The sequence below is a fragment of the Salmo salar genome, chromosome ssa18 (assembly GCF_905237065.1).
Source record: "Salmo salar chromosome ssa18, Ssal_v3.1, whole genome shotgun sequence".
Classification (NCBI taxonomy): Eukaryota; Metazoa; Chordata; class Actinopteri; order Salmoniformes; family Salmonidae; genus Salmo; species Salmo salar.
This window is the reverse complement of record NC_059459.1, coordinates 32,860,480-32,879,179: the sequence shown is the minus strand read 5'-3', so window position 1 is coordinate 32,879,179 and position 18,700 is coordinate 32,860,480. Positions and strand designations below refer to the sequence as shown.

At 43.5% G+C, this 18,700-nt stretch overlaps 1 protein-coding gene across 2 annotated transcripts in view; it reads right to left on the bottom strand.

Annotated features, from left to right (window-relative positions):
• The window catches only part of LOC106560274 (lysosomal cobalamin transport escort protein LMBD1), a 311,650-nt gene that overhangs the window by 227,287 nt on the left and 65,663 nt on the right, over positions 1-18,700 (bottom strand). For both annotated transcript variants that reach the window (XM_045701048.1, XM_045701049.1), the window contains exons 4-5: positions 10,931-11,028; positions 9,421-9,488 (exon numbers count right to left, since the gene is read on the bottom strand). In XM_045701048.1, coding sequence (XP_045557004.1) covers positions 9,421-9,488; positions 10,931-11,028 — 166 coding nt within the window. The remainder of the gene's footprint in view (positions 1-9,420; positions 9,489-10,930; positions 11,029-18,700) is intronic.

Sequence of the window (18,700 nt, the reverse complement as noted above, 5' to 3'; positions counted from 1 at the left end):
GCAGAGAGCATCTTGGGTCACTAACTATAGCAGAGAGCATCTTGGGTCAGTAACTATAGCAGAGGGCATCTTGGGTCACTAACTATAGCAGAGAGCATCTTGGGTCACTAACTATAGCAGAGAGCATCTTGGGTCAGTAACTATAACAGAGAGCATCTTGGGTCAGTAACTATAGCAGAGAGCATCTTGGGTCAGTAACTATAGCTGAGAGCATCTTGGGTCAGTAACTATAGCAGAGAGCATCTTGGGTCAGTAACTATAGCAGAGGGCATCTTGGGTCACTAACTATAGCAGAGAGCATCTTGGGTCACTAACTATAGCAGAGAGCATCTTGGGTCACTAACTATAGCAGAGGGCATCTTGGGTCGGTAAGTATAGCAGAGAGCATCTTGGGTCAGTAACTATAGCAGAGAGCATCTTGGGTCAGTAACTATAACAGAGGGCATCTTGGGTCACTAACTATAGCAGAGAGCATCTTGGGTCACTAACTATAGCAGAGAGCATCTTGGGTCAGTAACTATAGCAGAGAGCATCTTGGGTCAGTAACTATAGCAGAGGGCATCTTGGGTCAGTAACTATAGCAGAGAGCATCTTGGGTCAGTAACTATAGCAGAGGGCATCTAGGGTCAGTAACTATAGCAGAGAGCATCTTGGGTCAGTAACTATAGCAGAGGGCATCTTGGGTCAGTAACTATAGCAGAGAGCATCTTGGGTCAGTAACTATAGCAGAGAGCATCTTGGGTCAGTAACTATAGCAGAGAGCATCTTGGGTCAGTAACTATAGCAGAGAGCATCTTGGGTCAGTAACTATAGCAGAGAGCATCTTGGGTCAGTAACTATAGCAGAGAGCATCTTGGGTCACTAACTATAGCAGAGGGCATCTTGGGTCACTAACTATAGCAGAGGGCATCTTGGGTCACTAACTATAGCAGAGAGCATCTTGGGTCAGTAAGTATAGCAGAGAGCATCTTGGGTCACTAACTATAGCAGAGGGCATGTTGGGTCAGTAACTATAGCAGAGAGCATCTTCGGTCACTAACTATAGCAGAGAGCATCTTGGGTCAGTAACTATAGCAGAGGGCATCTTGGGTCAGTAACTATAGCAGAGAGCATCTTGGGTTAGTAACTATAGCAGAGAGCATCTTGGGTCAGTAACTATAGCAGAGAGCATCTTGGGTCACTAACTATAGCAGAGAGCATCTTGGGTCACTAACTATAGCAGAGAGCATCTTGGGTCAGTAACTATAGCAGAGGGCATCTTGGGTCAGTAACTATAGCAGAGAGCATCTTGGGTCAGTAACTATAGCAGAGAGCATCTTGGGTCAGTAACTATAGCAGAGAGCATCTTGGGTCACTAACTATAGCAGAGAGCATCTTGGGTCACTAACTATAGCAGAGAGCATCTTGGGTCACTAACTATAGCAGAGACCATCTTGGGTCGGTAAGTATAGCAGAGAGCATCTTGGGTCGGTAAGTATAGCAGAGAGCATCTTGGGTCACTAACTATAGCAGAGACCATCTTGGGTCGGTAAGTATAGCAGAGAGCATCTTGGGTCACTAACTATAGCAGAGGGCATCTTGGGTCACTAACTATAGCAGAGAGCATCTTGGGTCACTAACTATAGCAGAGAGCATCTTGGGTCACTAACTATAGCAGAGAGCATCTTGGGTCAGTAACTATAACAGAGAGCATCTTGGGTCAGTAACTATAGCAGAGAGCATCTTGGGTCAGTAACTATAGCTGAGAGCATCTTGGGTCAGTAACTATAGCAGAGAGCATCTTGGGTCAGTAACTATAGCAGAGGGCATCTTGGGTCACTAACTATAGCAGAGAGCATCTTGGGTCACTAACTATAGCAGAGAGCATCTTGGGTCACTAACTATAACAGAGGGCATCTTGGGTCACTAACTATAGCAGAGAGCATCTTGGGTCACTAACTATAGCAGAGAGCATCTTGGGTCAGTAACTATAGCAGAGAGCATCTTGGGTCACTAACTATAGCAGAGGGCATCTTGGGTCAGTAACTATAGCAGAGAGCATCTTGGGTCAGTAACTATAGCAGAGGGCATCTAGGGTCAGTAACTATAGCAGAGAGCATCTTGGGTCAGTAACTATAGCAGAGGGCATCTTGGGTCAGTAACTATAGCAGAGAGCATCTTGGGTCAGTAACTATAGCAGAGAGCATCTTGGGTCAGTAACTATAGCAGAGAGCATCTTGGGTCAGTAACTATAGCAGAGAGCATCTTGGGTCAGTAACTATAGCAGAGAGCATCTTGGGTCAGTAACTATAGCAGAGAGCATCTTGGGTCACTAACTATAGCAGAGGGCATCTTGGGTCAGTAACTATAGCAGAGAGCATCTTGGGTCAGTAACTATAGCAGAGAGCATCTTGGGTCAGTAACTATAGCAGAGAGCATCTTGGGTCAGTAACTATAGCAGAGAGCATCTTGGGTCACTAACTATAGCAGAGAGCATCTTGGGTCACTAACTATAGCAGAGACCATCTTGGGTCGGTAAGTATAGCAGAGAGCATCTTGGGTCACTAACTATAGCAGAGAGCATCTTGGGTCACTAACTATAGCAGAGAGCATCTTGGGTCACTAACTATAGCAGAGAGCATCTTGGGTCACTAACTATAGCAGAGACCATCTTGGGTCGGTAAGTATAGCAGAGAGCATCTTGGGTCACTAACTATAGCAGAGGGCATCTTGGGTCACTAACTATAGCAGAGAGCATCTTGGGTCACTAACTATAGCAGAGAGCATCTTGGGTCAGTAACTATAACAGAGAGCATCTTGGGTCAGTAACTATAGCAGAGAGCATCTTGGGTCACTAACTATAGCAGAGGGCATCTTGGGTCACTAACTATAGCAGAGAGCATCTTGGGTCACTAACTATAGCAGAGAGCATCTTGGGTCACTAACTATAACAGAGGGCATCTTGGGTCGGTAAGTATAGCAGAGAGCATCTTGGGTCAGTAACTATAGCAGAGAGCATCTTGGGTCAGTAACTATAACAGAGGGCATCTTGCGTCACTAACTATAGCAGAGAGCATCTTGGGTCACTAACTATAGCAGAGAGCATCTTGGGTCAGTAACTATAGCAGAGAGCATCTTGGGTCAGTAACTATAGCAGAGAGCATCTTGGGTCAGTAACTATAGCAGAGGGCATCTTGGGTCAGTAACTATAGCAGAGAGCATCTTGGGTCAGTAACTATAGCAGAGGGCATCTTGGGTCAGTAACTATAGCAGAGAGCATCTTGGGTCAGTAACTATAGCAGAGGGCATCTTGGGTCAGTAACTATAGCAGAGAGCATCTTGGGTCAGTAACTATAGCAGAGGGCATCTTGGGTCAGTAACTATAGCAGAGAGCATCTTGGGTCAGTAACTATAGCAGAGGGCATCTTGGGTCAGTAACTATAGCAGAGAGCATCTTGGGTCAGTAACTATAGCAGAGGGCATCTTGGGTCAGTAACTATAGCAGAGAGCATCTTGGGTCAGTAACTATAGCAGAGAGCATCTTGGGTCAGTAACTATAGCAGAGAGCATCTTGGGTCAGTAACTATAGCAGAGAGCATCTTGGGTCAGTAACTATAGCAGAGAGCATCTTGGGTCAGTAACTATAGCAGAGAGCATCTTGGGTCACTAACTATAGCAGAGGGCATCTTGGGTCAGTAACTATAGCAGAGAGCATCTTGGGTCAGTAACTATAGCAGAGCATCTTGGGTCAGTAACTATAGCAGAGAGCATCTTGGGTCAGTAACTATAGCAGAGAGCATCTTGGGTCACTAACTATAGCAGAGAGCATCTTGGGTCACTAACTATAGCAGAGACCATCTTGGGTCGGTAAGTATAGCAGAGAGCATCTTGGGTCACTAACTATAGCAGAGACCATCTTGGGTCGGTAAGTATAGCAGAGAGCATCTTGGGTCACTAACTATAGCAGAGGGCATCTTGGGTCACTAACTATAGCAGAGAGCATCTTGGGTCACTAACTATAGCAGAGAGCATCTTGGGTCAGTAACTATAACAGAGAGCATCTTGGGTCAGTAACTATAGCAGAGAGCATCTTGGGTCACTAACTATAGCAGAGGGCATCTTGGGTCACTAACTATAGCAGAGAGCATCTTGGGTCACTAACTATAGCAGAGGGCATCTTGGGTCACTAACTATAGCAGAGAGCATCTTGGGTCAGTAACTATAGCAGAGGGCATCTTGCGTCAGTAACTATAGCAGAGAGCATCTTGGGTCAGTAACTATAGCAGAGAGCATCTTGGGTCAGTAACTATAGCAGAGAGCATCTTGGGTCGGTAAGTATAGCAGAGAGCATCTTGGGTCGGTAAGTATAGCAGAGAGCATCTTGGGTCACTAACTATAGCAGAGACCATCTTGGGTCGGTAAGTATAGCAGAGAGCATCTTGGGTCACTAACTATAGCAGAGGGCATCTTGGGTCACTAACTATAGCAGAGAGCATCTTGGGTCACTAACTATAGCAGAGAGCATCTTGGGTCAGTAACTATAACAGAGAGCATCTTGGGTCAGTAACTATAGCAGAGAGCATCTTGGGTCAGTAACTATAGCTGAGAGCATCTTGGGTCAGTAACTATAGCAGAGAGCATCTTGGGTCACTAACTATAGCAGAGGGCATCTTGGGTCACTAACTATAGCAGAGAGCATCTTGGGTCACTAACTATAGCAGAGAGCATCTTGGGTCACTAACTATAACAGAGGGCATCTTGGGTCGGTAAGTATAGCAGAGAGCATCTTGGGTCAGTAACTATAGCAGAGAGCATCTTGGGTCAGTAACTATAACAGAGGGCATCTTGGGTCACTAACTATAGCAGAGAGCATCTTGGGTCACTAACTATAGCAGAGAGCATCTTGGGTCAGTAACTATAGCAGAGAGCATCTTGGGTCAGTAACTATAGCAGAGGGCATCTTGGGTCAGTAACTATAGCAGAGAGCATCTTGGGTCAGTAACTATAGCAGAGGGCATCTAGGGTCAGTAACTATAGCAGAGAGCATCTTGGGTCAGTAACTATAGCAGAGGGCATCTTGGGTCAGTAACTATAGCAGAGAGCATCTTGGGTCAGTAACTATAGCAGAGAGCATCTTGGGTCAGTAACTATAGCAGAGAGCATCTTGGGTCAGTAACTATAGCAGAGAGCATCTTGGGTCAGTAACTATAGCAGAGAGCATCTTGGGTCAGTAACTATAGCAGAGAGCATCTTGGGTCACTAACTATAGCAGAGGGCATCTTGGGTCACTAACTATAGCAGAGGGCATCTTGGGTCAGTAACTATAGCAGAGAGCATGTTGGGTCAGTAACTATAGCAGAGAGCATCTTGGGTCACTAACTATAGCAGAGAGCATCTTGGGTCAGTAACTATAGCAGAGAGCATCTTCGGTCAGTAACTATAGCAGAGAGCATCTTGGGTCAGTAACTATAGCAGAGAGCATCTTGGGTCAGTAACTATAGCAGAGAGCATCTTGGGTTACTAACTATAGCAGAGAGCATCTTGGGTCACTAACTATAGCAGAGAGCATCTTGGGTCACTAACTATAGCAGAGAGCATCTTGGGTCACTAACTATAGCAGAGAGCATCTTGGGTCAGTAACTATAGCAGAGAGCATCTTGGGTCAGTAACTATAGCAGAGAGCATCTTGGGTCAGTAACTATAGCAGAGAGCATCTTGGGTCAGTAACTATAGCAGAGAGCATCTTGGGTCACTAACTATAGCAGAGACCATCTTGGGTCGGTAAGTATAGCAGAGAGCATCTTGGGTCGGTAAGTATAGCAGAGAGCATCTTGGGTCACTAACTATAGCAGAGACCATCTTGGGTCGGTAAGTATAGCAGAGAGCATCTTGGGTCACTAACTATAGCAGAGGGCATCTTGGGTCACTAACTATAGCAGAGAGCATCTTGGGTCACTAACTATAGCAGAGAGCATCTTGGGTCACTAACTATAGCAGAGAGCATCTTGGGTCAGTAACTATAACAGAGAGCATCTTGGGTCACTAACTATAGCAGAGAGCATCTTGGGTCAGTAACTATAGCTGAGAGCATCTTGGGTCAGTAACTATAGCAGAGAGCATCTTGGGTCAGTAACTATAGCAGAGGGCATCTTGGGTCACTAACTATAGCAGAGAGCATCTTGGGTCACTAACTATAGCAGAGAGCATCTTGGGTCACTAACTATAACAGAGGGCATCTTGGGTCACTAACTATAGCAGAGAGCATCTTGGGTCACTAACTATAGCAGAGAGCATCTTGGGTCAGTAACTATAGCAGAGAGCATCTTGGGTCACTAACTATAGCAGAGGGCATCTTGGGTCAGTAACTATAGCAGAGAGCATCTTGGGTCAGTAACTATAGCAGAGGGCATCTAGGGTCAGTAACTATAGCAGAGAGCATCTTGGGTCAGTAACTATAGCAGAGGGCATCTTGGGTCAGTAACTATAGCAGAGAGCATCTTGGGTCAGTAACTATAGCAGAGAGCATCTTGGGTCAGTAACTATAGCAGAGAGCATCTTGGGTCAGTAACTATAGCAGAGAGCATCTTGGGTCAGTAACTATAGCAGAGAGCATCTTGGGTCAGTAACTATAGCAGAGAGCATCTTGGGTCACTAACTATAGCAGAGGGCATCTTGGGTCAGTAACTATAGCAGAGAGCATCTTGGGTCAGTAACTATAGCAGAGAGCATCTTGGGTCAGTAACTATAGCAGAGAGCATCTTGGGTCAGTAACTATAGCAGAGAGCATCTTGGGTCACTAACTATAGCAGAGAGCATCTTGGGTCACTAACTATAGCAGAGACCATCTTGGGTCGGTAAGTATAGCAGAGAGCATCTTGGGTCACTAACTATAGCAGAGACCATCTTGGGTCGGTAAGTATAGCAGAGAGCATCTTGGGTCACTAACTATAGCAGAGGGCATCTTGGGTCACTAACTATAGCAGAGAGCATCTTGGGTCACTAACTATAGCAGAGAGCATCTTGGGTCAGTAACTATAACAGAGAGCATCTTGGGTCAGTAACTATAGCAGAGAGCATCTTGGGTCACTAACTATAGCAGAGGGCATCTTGGGTCACTAACTATAGCAGAGAGCATCTTGGGTCACTAACTATAGCAGAGAGCATCTTGGGTCACTAACTATAACAGAGGGCATCTTGGGTCGGTAAGTATAGCAGAGAGCATCTTGGGTCAGTAACTATAGCAGAGAGCATCTTGGGTCAGTAACTATAACAGAGGGCATCTTGCGTCACTAACTATAGCAGAGAGCATCTTGGGTCACTAACTATAGCAGAGAGCATCTTGGGTCAGTAACTATAGCAGAGAGCATCTTGGGTCAGTAACTATAGCAGAGAGCATCTTGGGTCAGTAACTATAGCAGAGGGCATCTTGGGTCAGTAACTATAGCAGAGAGCATCTTGGGTCAGTAACTATAGCAGAGGGCATCTTGGGTCAGTAACTATAGCAGAGAGCATCTTGGGTCAGTAACTATAGCAGAGGGCATCTTGGGTCAGTAACTATAGCAGAGAGCATCTTGGGTCAGTAACTATAGCAGAGGGCATCTTGGGTCAGTAACTATAGCAGAGAGCATCTTGGGTCAGTAACTATAGCAGAGGGCATCTTGGGTCAGTAACTATAGCAGAGAGCATCTTGGGTCAGTAACTATAGCAGAGGGCATCTTGGGTCAGTAACTATAGCAGAGAGCATCTTGGGTCAGTAACTATAGCAGAGAGCATCTTGGGTCAGTAACTATAGCAGAGAGCATCTTGGGTCAGTAACTATAGCAGAGAGCATCTTGGGTCAGTAACTATAGCAGAGAGCATCTTGGGTCACTAACTATAGCAGAGAGCATCTTGGGTCACTAACTATAGCAGAGAGCATCTTGGGTCACTAACTATAGCAGAGACCATCTTGGGTCGGTAAGTATAGCAGAGAGCATCTTGGGTCACTAACTATAGCAGAGGGCATCTTGGGTCACTAACTATAGCAGAGAGCATCTTGGGTCACTAACTATAGCAGAGAGCATCTTGGGTCACTAACTATAACAGAGAGCATCTTGGGTCAGTAACTATAGCAGAGAGCATCTTGGGTCACTAACTATAGCAGAGGGCATCTTGGGTCACTAACTATAGCAGAGAGCATCTTGGGTCACTAACTATAGCAGAGGGCATCTTGGGTCACTAACTATAGCAGAGAGCATCTTGGGTCACTAACTATAGCAGAGAGCATCTTGGGTCACTAACTATAACAGAGGGCATCTTGGGTCGGTAAGTATAGCAGAGAGCATCTTGGGTCAGTAACTATAGCAGAGAGCATCTTGGGTCAGTAACTATAACAGAGGGCATCTTGGGTCAGTAACTATAGCAGAGAGCATCTTGGGTCAGTAACTATAGCAGAGAGCATCTTGGGTCAGTAACTATAGCAGAGGGCATCTTGGGTCAGTAACTATAGCAGAGAGCATCTTGGGTCAGTAACTATAGCAGAGGGCATCTTGGGTCAGTAACTATAGCAGAGAGCATCTTGGGTCAGTAACTATAGCAGAGGGCATCTTGGGTCAGTAACTATAGCAGAGAGCATCTTGGGTCAGTAACTATAGCAGAGAGCATCTTGGGTCAGTAACTATAGCAGAGAGCATCTTGGGTCAGTAACTATAGCAGAGGGCATATTGGGTCAGTAACTATAGCAGAGAGCATCTTGGGTCAGTAACTATAGCAGAGGGCATCTTGGGTCAGTAACTATAGCAGAGAGCATCTTGGGTCAGTAACTATAGCAGAGAGCATCTTGGGTCAGTAACTATAGCAGAGAGCATCTTGGGTCACTAACTATAGCAGAGGGCATCTTGGGTCAGTAACTATAGCAGAGAGCATCTTGGGTCAGTAACTATAGCAAAGGGCATCTTGGGTCAGTAACTATAGCAGAGAGCATCTTGTGTCAGTAACTATAGCAGAGAGCATCTTGGGTCAGTAACTATAGCAGAGGGCATCTTGGGTCAGTAACTATAGCAGAGAGCATCTTGGGTCGGTAAGTATAGCAGAGAGCATCTTGGGACAGGAATATGAATAAAGCTTCAAGCTTGTTCCAGAGAAAATGTACAGAGATGTGAAGTTAGATTGAACCAGCAGAAGAACCCAGGAATATGGCAACTACTTTTTTCTGTGATGTCTGGCTGCTCATGGCTGAACAGATGGTAGTTTAAAGAACGTTGATTTCCTTGCAGAGGAAAACACCTTGCTCATTAAGCGATTATAATGACATGTAGTACACACCTCTCCCCACCATCTATGGCTGTGTCCAAAATGGAACCCTATTCCTTATATTATTATACAGACCCCTATGCAGGCCCTGGTTAAATGTTGTGCACTAGATAGGGAATAGGGTGGGTGACAATGTCTCATAGTACTTACCCAATTAATAGCAGTGCTGCACAGACGATGATGAATCCAGTTGTGTATTTCAGAGCATTTTTCACTTGCTGTAATGAAAGACAGAATTATTAATAGTGTGATTATGAATCAGGAATGTAACAATATCTAATTCTTCAATGGGGTGGGTTGGGGGGCCGGGTGTGTATGTATGTATGTGTGTGTACACGTTTGAGGTGAGTGGCTGGCTAACTAATTCCATATTCCATTTAGTGAGGGGATGATGGAGTGTGAAGTGGAATCCAGAGTCCTGTTCAACCTGCCAGAGACTCTCAGAGTAGACACACACACACACACACACACACACACACACACACACACACACACACACACACACACACACACACACACACACACACACACACACACACACACACACCTTACTCCCAGCGCTGTTATTAAAGGGTGCTTTGAAAGTAATGATTCAAAAGAACTCCTTGGCTGTGAGAGGAAGTGCTTCTGTCAGCTCCAAACCAACCCAGAGGAAAGGGAAGAAGCTCACTGTGGCATGTAATCTATATAATCACTACTGTGTCCTTTGGAGACCAATATATGACATTTCAGCAATATTCAGTTTAAGATGAAGAGGGGGGAGGGTGGTCTATTCCTATGGGCTTTGGCTTTTTCTACACTTATCTTAACAGAGGCCATGTATACGTAATATCCAAGAGTCGACAGTAAAGTCTCAACTATATCATTTTCTTGTTTCTTTTCTACAGTATGTAGTTCTATAGGGATACTGTACACTTTCTACAGTATGTAGTTCTATAGGGATACTGTAGGCTTTTCTACAGTATGTAGTTCTATAGGGATACTGTACACTTTCTACAGTATGTAGTTCTATAGGGATACTGTACACTTTCTACAGTATGTAGTTCTATAGGGATACTGTAGGCTTTTCTACAGTATGTAGTTCTATAGGGATACTGTAGGCTTTTCTACAGTATGTAGTTCTATAGGGATACTGTACACTTTCTACAGTATGTAGTTCTATAGGGATACTGTACACTTTCTACAGTATGTAGTTCTATAGGGATACTGTAGGCTTTTCTACAGTATGTAGTTCTATAGGGATACTGTAGGCTTTTCTACAGTATGTAGTTCTATAGGGATACTGTACACTTTATTTGTAGCATAGAGCTTTAAGTATCACTTCTGTATCTATTTTGGGGGATTGTGATATATTAATATTGAGTGAGTGTTTTAATTGAGACTGATGTGTTTACATTCAGCCTGTGGTTGGTCATTAGGAATGTAATCTCTCACGATATGTGGGACCGATGGGATTAAGTCCAAAATAATGAATAAATACAGTGTTTACCTTCCTTAACCCAGAGACAGACAGCTAGTGACTGCTGTTCATAGCCAAGGTCAACGTGTGTGTGTGTGTGTGTGTGTGTGTGTGTGTGTGTGTGTGTGTGTGTGTGTGTGTGTGTGTGTGTGTGTGTGTGTGTCTAGACTACAGTAAGAGGACAGGCAGCAGCAGTCTTACTGAACATTTGTTGATGTTGTCATCATCTTTCTCCTCATAATAGAAATAGACAAAGGGGATCCACAGGAAGACACAGAACAGGAGGATAGAGTACAGTGCTGTAGGGAGAGAGAGAGTTGAATCAACTTTATTTCATCAAACAAAAAATATATGTTTTCCTACTGATCACGTTGAAACTGTGTGGATAACTGATTGGATTTAACAAAAAGTTATGAATGGAAAGAAATTGATGGAATTTGTATAAAAAAATTGAAAAGTATACTTTTAACATAAATCCAATGGCTTTGAATTCCCGTTAGTTGACAACTCAGTCTGCTGTGTGATCTACAAAGCCTCACATATGAGTGTGTAATGCAAATACACAAGGTCCTGTCTGGCTCGGGTTGGTAGAGCATGGAAAATACACATGGTCCTGTCTGGTCCTGTCTGGCTCGGGTTGGTAGACCATGGTAAATACACATGGTCCTGTCTGGCTGGGTTGGTAGAGCATGGAAAATACACATGGTCCTGTCTGGCTCGGGTTGGTAGAGCATGGAAAATACACATGGTCCTGTCTGGCTGGGTTGGTAGAGCATGGAAAATACACATGGTCCTGTCTGGCCCTGTCTGGCTCGGGTTGGTAGACCATGGTAAATACACATGGTCCTGTCTGGCTGGGTTGGTAGAGCATGGAAAATACACATGGTCCTGTCTGGCTCGGGTTGGTAGAGCATGGAAAATACACATGGTCCTGTCTGGCTGGGTTGGTAGAGCATGGAAAATACACATGGTCCTGTCTGGCTCGGGTTGGTAGAGCATGGAAAATACACATGGTCCTGTCTGGCTCAGGTTGGTAGAGCATGGTAAATACACATGGTCCTGTCTGGTTTGGTTGGTAAAGCATGGTAAATACACATGGTCCTGTCTGGCTCGGTTGGTAGAGCATGGTGAATACACATGGTCCTGTCTGGTTTGGTAGAGCATGGTAAATACACATGGTCCTGTCTGGTTTGGTTGGTAGAGCACGGTAAATACACATGGTCCTGTCTGGTTTGGTTGGTAGAGCACGGTAAATACACATGGTCCTGTCTGGTTTGGTTGGTAGAGCACGGTAAATACACATGGTCCTGTCTGGTTTGGTTGGTAGAGCACGGTAAATACACATGGTCCTGTCTGGTTTGGTTGGTAGAGCACGGTAAATACACATGGTCCTGTCTGGTTTGGTTGGTAGAGCACGGTAAATACACATGGTCCTGTCTGGTTTGGTTGGTAGAGCACGGTAAATACACATGGTCCTGTCTGGTTTGGTTGGTAGAGCACGGTAAATACACATGGTCCTGTCTGGTTTGGTTGGTAGAGCATGGTAAATACACATGGTCCTGTCTGGTTCGGTTGGTAGAGCATGGTAAATACACATGGTCCTGTCTGGTTCGGTTGGTAGAGCATGGTAAATACACATGGTCCTGTCTTAAATTACCTTGAACAGGCAAATTGTGGAGAATTGACATTAACATTTCATACATTTTTCTTCAGAGGGTAAAGCAAATTGAGAATCATTTGAACTGGGTGCAGTGATGTTTTGGGGACCAACGTGAGGGTCAAAAATGAGGTGGTGGTCTCTGCTTAATTAACAAATGTATTTTTTAAATCTTGTTGACTGAATTAATGCCTTATGATGATTAGATAGGCCTAGAAGAACTCCCATCTGTGTTGTGTGGTTTTGTTCTCATCTGATTACTGCAACAGGCTGTGTTCTCATCTGATTACTGCAACAGGCTGTGTTCTCATCTGAATACTGCAACAAGCTGTGTTCTCATCTGATTACTGCAACAGGCTGTGTTCTCATCTGATTACTGCAACAGGCTGTGTTCTCATCTGATTACTGCAACAGGCTGTAAGTGAGTCAAAGAGATATGATAAAAAACATCATGTTTGGCTGTAAGAGGAGGAGTGAGGAGTTATACAACCCAGTGTACAAGTCTATCTTTCCTGAGACCACAGTTTACGTCACCATGAAGTCAAAAGCACCATGAAAGTAAAAGCAACAGCATTCATGCCAAGGGAAAATATGAGAAAAACATGGCAAAGGAATGATATTAAAACATTGAGGGTCTCAGTTGGGCTCAGTTGAGGGGCAGTTTCCTGGACCCAGATTAGGCCTAAAACTACTCCAGAACTAAAAAAGCATACTGAACGGAGAATCTCCATTGAAAATGCTTTTTAGTCCAGGATCATCAGGCTTAATCTGTGTTTGGGAAACCACCCTTCAATGTTTTCAGCAGAGCAATGGCTAAACATAAACACAAAGGTCTGAGTATGACAAAGATGTCTGAAATAGCAAAGGACCTTTACAGAGGACAGAAGTTGTTGGCACAGCAAAACAACATCTAATGTGCTAAAAACAGTTGCTGAAAGTATCTGATGGTCTCCAGGTCCTGAGGGAAATAAGAACGCTCTCTCTCAAAACCTTTCATATTCCCTTTGCGTTCTTGTTAAAGGTGCTGCATTGTGATTTCAGAAAAGGTCTATAATATATCTGCAGTAATAGTTGTATATTAGTGTTTCACAGTATTACTTACGCAACAGTGCAGTGAAAATTCGTTTTCTTTTTGCATTGTTTGTAACTTATTTTGTACATAATGTTCATGCTACCATCTTTCTTGACCCGAAAAGAGCTTCTGAACAGAACAGCGACTACTCCCCTCGAACTGGACAAAGATTTTTCCTTTAATGAGTGTGAAGCAAAGGATATAATGTTGCTCCCGGACAAGGCCCAAATCCCCGTCATTTACATGAAGAAAAGAAGGAGCTACCGGAGGCGCAGATCAGGGTGCCTTGTGAGAATTTATAGGCAAGTGGCTAACACGCCTCTACGATCTGTTCTATTTGTCAACGTGCAATCACTGGATGAGCTCCGTTCGAGACTATCCTACCAACGGGACATTAAAAACTGTAATATCTTATGTTTCACCAAGTCGTGGCTGAACGATGACACAGATAATATTCAGTTGGCTGGTTTTTCCGTGCATCGGCAGGACAAAACAGCTACGTCCGGTAAGACGAGGGGTGGGGGGGTGTGTCTATTTGTTAATAACAACTGGTACGCAATGTCTAATATTAAGGTAGTCTCGAGGTATTGCACCTCATGATAAGCTGTAGACCACACTATCTACGAAGAGTTTTCGTAGCCGTCTATTTACCACCACAAACCAATGCTGGCACTAAGAATGCACTCAATGAGCTGTATAAGGCCATAAGTAAACAAGAAAATGCTCATCCAGAAGTGGCGCTCCTAGTGGCCGGGGACTTTAATGCAGGCAAACTGAAATACGTTTTACCTCATTTCTACCAGCATGTCACATGTGCAACCAGAAGAAGAAAAAAAACTATAGACCACCTTTCACACACAGAGACACATACAAAGCTCTCCCTCACCCTCCATTTGGAAAATCTGACCTGAATTATATCCTCCTGATTTCTGCTAAAAAGCTAAAGTAAAGCAGGAAGTACCAGTGTCTTGCTCAATACGGAAGAGGTCAGGTGACGCGCGGTTGCAAAGCTACAGGACTGTTTTTCTAGCACAGACTGGAATATCTTCCGGGATTCATCCAATGGCATTGAGGAGTATACCATCTCATACCACCGGCAACATCATAAAGTGCATCAATGACGTCGTCCCCACAGTGACGTACGTACATGTGGCAGGGTTTGCAAACTATTACGAACTACAAAGGGAAACCCAGCCGCGAGCTGCCCAGTGATGCAAGCCTACCAGACAGGCTAAATCAAATCAAATTTAACTGCCTTTTATGCTCGCTTCGAGGCAGGCAACACTGAAGGGTGCATGAGAGCACCAGCTGCTCCGGACAAATGTGTGATCCCGATCTCTGTAGCAGATGTAAGCAAGACCTGTAAGCAAAACGGGTCAACATTCACAAGGCCGTGGGGCCAGACGGATTACCAGAAGCGTTACCGGAAGGCCAAGTCTAGGTCCAAAAGGCTCCTTAACGGCTTCTACCCCCAAGCCATAAGACTGCTGAACAATTAATCAAACGTCTACTTGGACTATTTGGCTACCCCCCCAGTTGTTTTTACACTGCTGATTATCTATGCAGTCACTTTACCCCTACCTACATGTACTAATTTGACTTGGTCCCGGTACCGAGTCAACCTGACCTGTCGAGGTACATTGACTCGTTACCCCCTGTATATAGCATCATTATTGTTATTTACTTTACATTCGTTTATTTTGTAAATACTTTCTTAAATCTGCATTGATGGTTAAGGGCTTGTAAGTAAGCATTTCATGTTCTACACCTGCTGTATTCGGTGCATGTGACAAATACAATTTGATTTGATTGTTTGTGATATTAGCCTCAAAATGGGAAAGTTGTTTTGACTGGGTGGTTGTGTTGTTATCTAGTGGAAATCCCTCTATCGTTTCCCGGTTGCTAATATTCTACACTGTTGGCTCAATTTCACTTTATGTGAGAAAACAAGCACTGAATAGTATAGGGAATCATTGTACGATCTAAATCACTGTGAAATATCTTTAAAAAATACCAAAAAATATTATGTTTTTCCAGCTGTTTGAAGCTGGTGGACCAAAACAGAAAGTAAAAGGTTCAGGTGCGAGTCTCCGCCATGTTACGGGGAAATGGGATTCTGGGGAGGAGGGAGATGTGTTTTAAATGCAGCCTAGTGCTAAGTGATTTGCAAGATATTTCACAGTGATTCAGATGGTACAATGATTCCCTACACTATTCAGTGCTTGTTTTCTCACATAAACGGAGCAAACCATTCAGAATTTTAGCAACCAGGAAATTAGCTATATATATATGACAGCCAAAGTCAGAACAGCTTTCCCATTTGCCGGCGGGCGAATATCACAGCCAATCACAACACTGGCATGTAAATAATACTGTGAAACACTATCATTCCAAAATTACTGCAGATATGGACATTTTGTGAAATTAAAATGCTAAACAAAAAAATACTATCATATGTGTAGCACCTTTAAAGTCTCTCTCTATTCATCCCTCTCTGTCAGACAGTACACTATGATCATCACATCCCCATTACTTCACAAGATCAAAGCTGTTGTATTCTCCAGTCCATTCTTTTCCTGCACTCAGACACAAAGTAGCCTAGCGCGTAGGCATACATAACATGAAGCTCTATTTCACTAGTGGGATACATCTGACAATGAGGCTCCCTCCTCGACTCACAAACATGATTTGATAAAAGCATTCTTCATGGATATGATGACAGATGTTTATTAGCTTGGATGCCTCTCATTGTCAATAACAAACAAACAACATTAAATCAGTACAATACATTACTGTTGGGGCTCTACAGTGGCCAGCATCCACCTAGTAGCATGAACATGGACAACAGATGCACAGCAATCAGCATCATATTGAAGAGGTTAGTAATTCTAGTCAACTAGAGGGACTCATGTTGTGTCCATGTAGACCTAAAGCCTAATCACCTCCAAAGGAAGGCTCTTTATGAGTAGGACTATTAATATAGAATCATGTAAATGTATCAGCCTAATTGTGATCTAAAAGGCAAAACTGAACCTTTTTCACAGCACTATATACAAATATGCAAGTAACCATTTGACTGTACACCTTCTGTAGAGACCCATTCACTTAGCTAGACGTGGCTGTGGGGCGGTTGTAGCCTCTCTTTCACATGACCCGTCAAGTTAGCCAGGTGTGTCTGGGGGTGATTATGGCCATCTATTGTATTTCATCAACATGTTTACAATGTCTAGACTATAGTGACCCATCCACTTAGCTAGCTGTGGCTATAGCGTTTCTTCAACATGACCCATCTATTTACACAAGTGTGTCTGGGTAAGCATCATCTAATAATTACAAAATATTTATTCAATATTTCTATCTGGACACATTCTAGTTTTTATATTGCTACTACACAAGTAACTGTACCGTTTACCCCTACTGTACCCTGTGAATGTGACAAATAAACTTGATTTGATATAGTGTGTGTTTACCAGAGACGGTAATGTGAAGAACAACATGACCTGCACCAAAGTCAGATCAGGATGTAGGCCAAGAACTAGATAACGAGTTTTCCATATTGTAGGCTACTACTTTTACCACTTTTAGTTTTGAAATCTTTGGTTATTTACTACACTTCCTTACTCACTCTGTTTAGCACATGGCCTCACATGTGAATCCTTAAAGAGATGGGTGGGGCTAAGGCTTAAGAGGGTGTGAACGATGATAAATGGGTGTAGACAAAGAAGACCTCTCCTGTAGGTATACCAAAACATTCAAGGGCCATTTTCTCAGAAGTGAGGTTACAAGTTTATCAACTTTCTAAGCAGAATTGCATTCCCATTGTTCCTCAACTGCAGTGTATGATATACCATGTTCTAGCTCTGAGTCTCTACTTTCATCCAATGTAAAAAAAACACCATTACAAATGTTGCTACATAAGACTGAAAAGATGTGCTGGGTCACATATTGATCTGTTGGAAACCACAACTCCCTAATACATTGCACAGTTCAGGCTGGATCTGATTTATCTCTAGAGAAACTACAACTCCCTAATACATTGCACAGTTCAGGCTGGATCTGATTTATCTCTAGAGAAACTACAACTCCCTAACACCTTGCACAGTTCAGTCTGGATCTGATTTATCTATAGAGAAACTACAACTCCCTAATACATTGCACAGTTCAGGCTGGATCTGATTTATCTCTAGAGAAACTACAACTCCCTAACACCTTGCACAGTTCAGTCTGGATCTGATTTATCTCTAGAGAAACTACAACTCCCTAATACATTGCACAGTTCAGACTGGATCTGATTTATCTCTAGAGAAACTACAACTCCCTAATACATTGCACAGTTCAGACTGGATCTGATTTATCTCTAGAGAAACTACAACTCCCTAATACATTGCACAGTTCAGGCTGGATCTGAGTTATCTCTGGAGAAACTGTGTGATGTGCACATTGAGCTTACAGAAAAACAGTTTTGCAGCGATGAGATAAGATCGTAATCACGAAATTGGGGAGAAAAAAGGGGTAAAAATTACAACAACAACAATAAATAAATAACTGATATTTCAGTTAATCGCTCTACACTAACAGAAACAGGACAATTTCAATTCCAACAGGAACAGTAGTGGAAAAAGAAGAGGCAGGGTAAGTCGTAACTCCATGGCACACACAACCCCCCCCCCCACACACACACACACAACTCTAATGTAAATATCACTCCAGAAGAAGCTTTTATCCCACCAAAACCAGTGATGCTATTGCAGCTGCTGCGTGTATGAAGAGTGCTAGCCAACCCACCCCTCCCGGGAGATACCTAGGTCTACATTTTCACAGGATGCAGAGTGAGTTTGCTTTCTTGTTTAGTTGTTGCTGTGTGCCAGCAGCCTTTTTTAGGAAAGACTAACACTCTTCAACATTAGGAATTCATAGAGTGGAGGAACCATAGGAAACACACTAAAAGGAGAGGAGGAACAAAGTTATTTTAACCTATGTGTGTGTGTGTGTGTGTGTGTGTGTGTGTGTGTGTGTGTGTGTGTGTGTGTGTGTGTGTGTGTGTGTGTGTGTGAGACGGCTTCTCTATCTGAAGCTAATGGATGTGAGTGAAGACAGTCCATAAACCAACAAATAACTACCTTACAGCAGAGAAACAGGTCTCTGAGATACAGATTGTTCCAAATGGATTCCTTATATAGCACAATGTTTTGACCAATACTTAAAGAGTTTAATGGCTGTGATAGGAGAAAACTGTGGATGG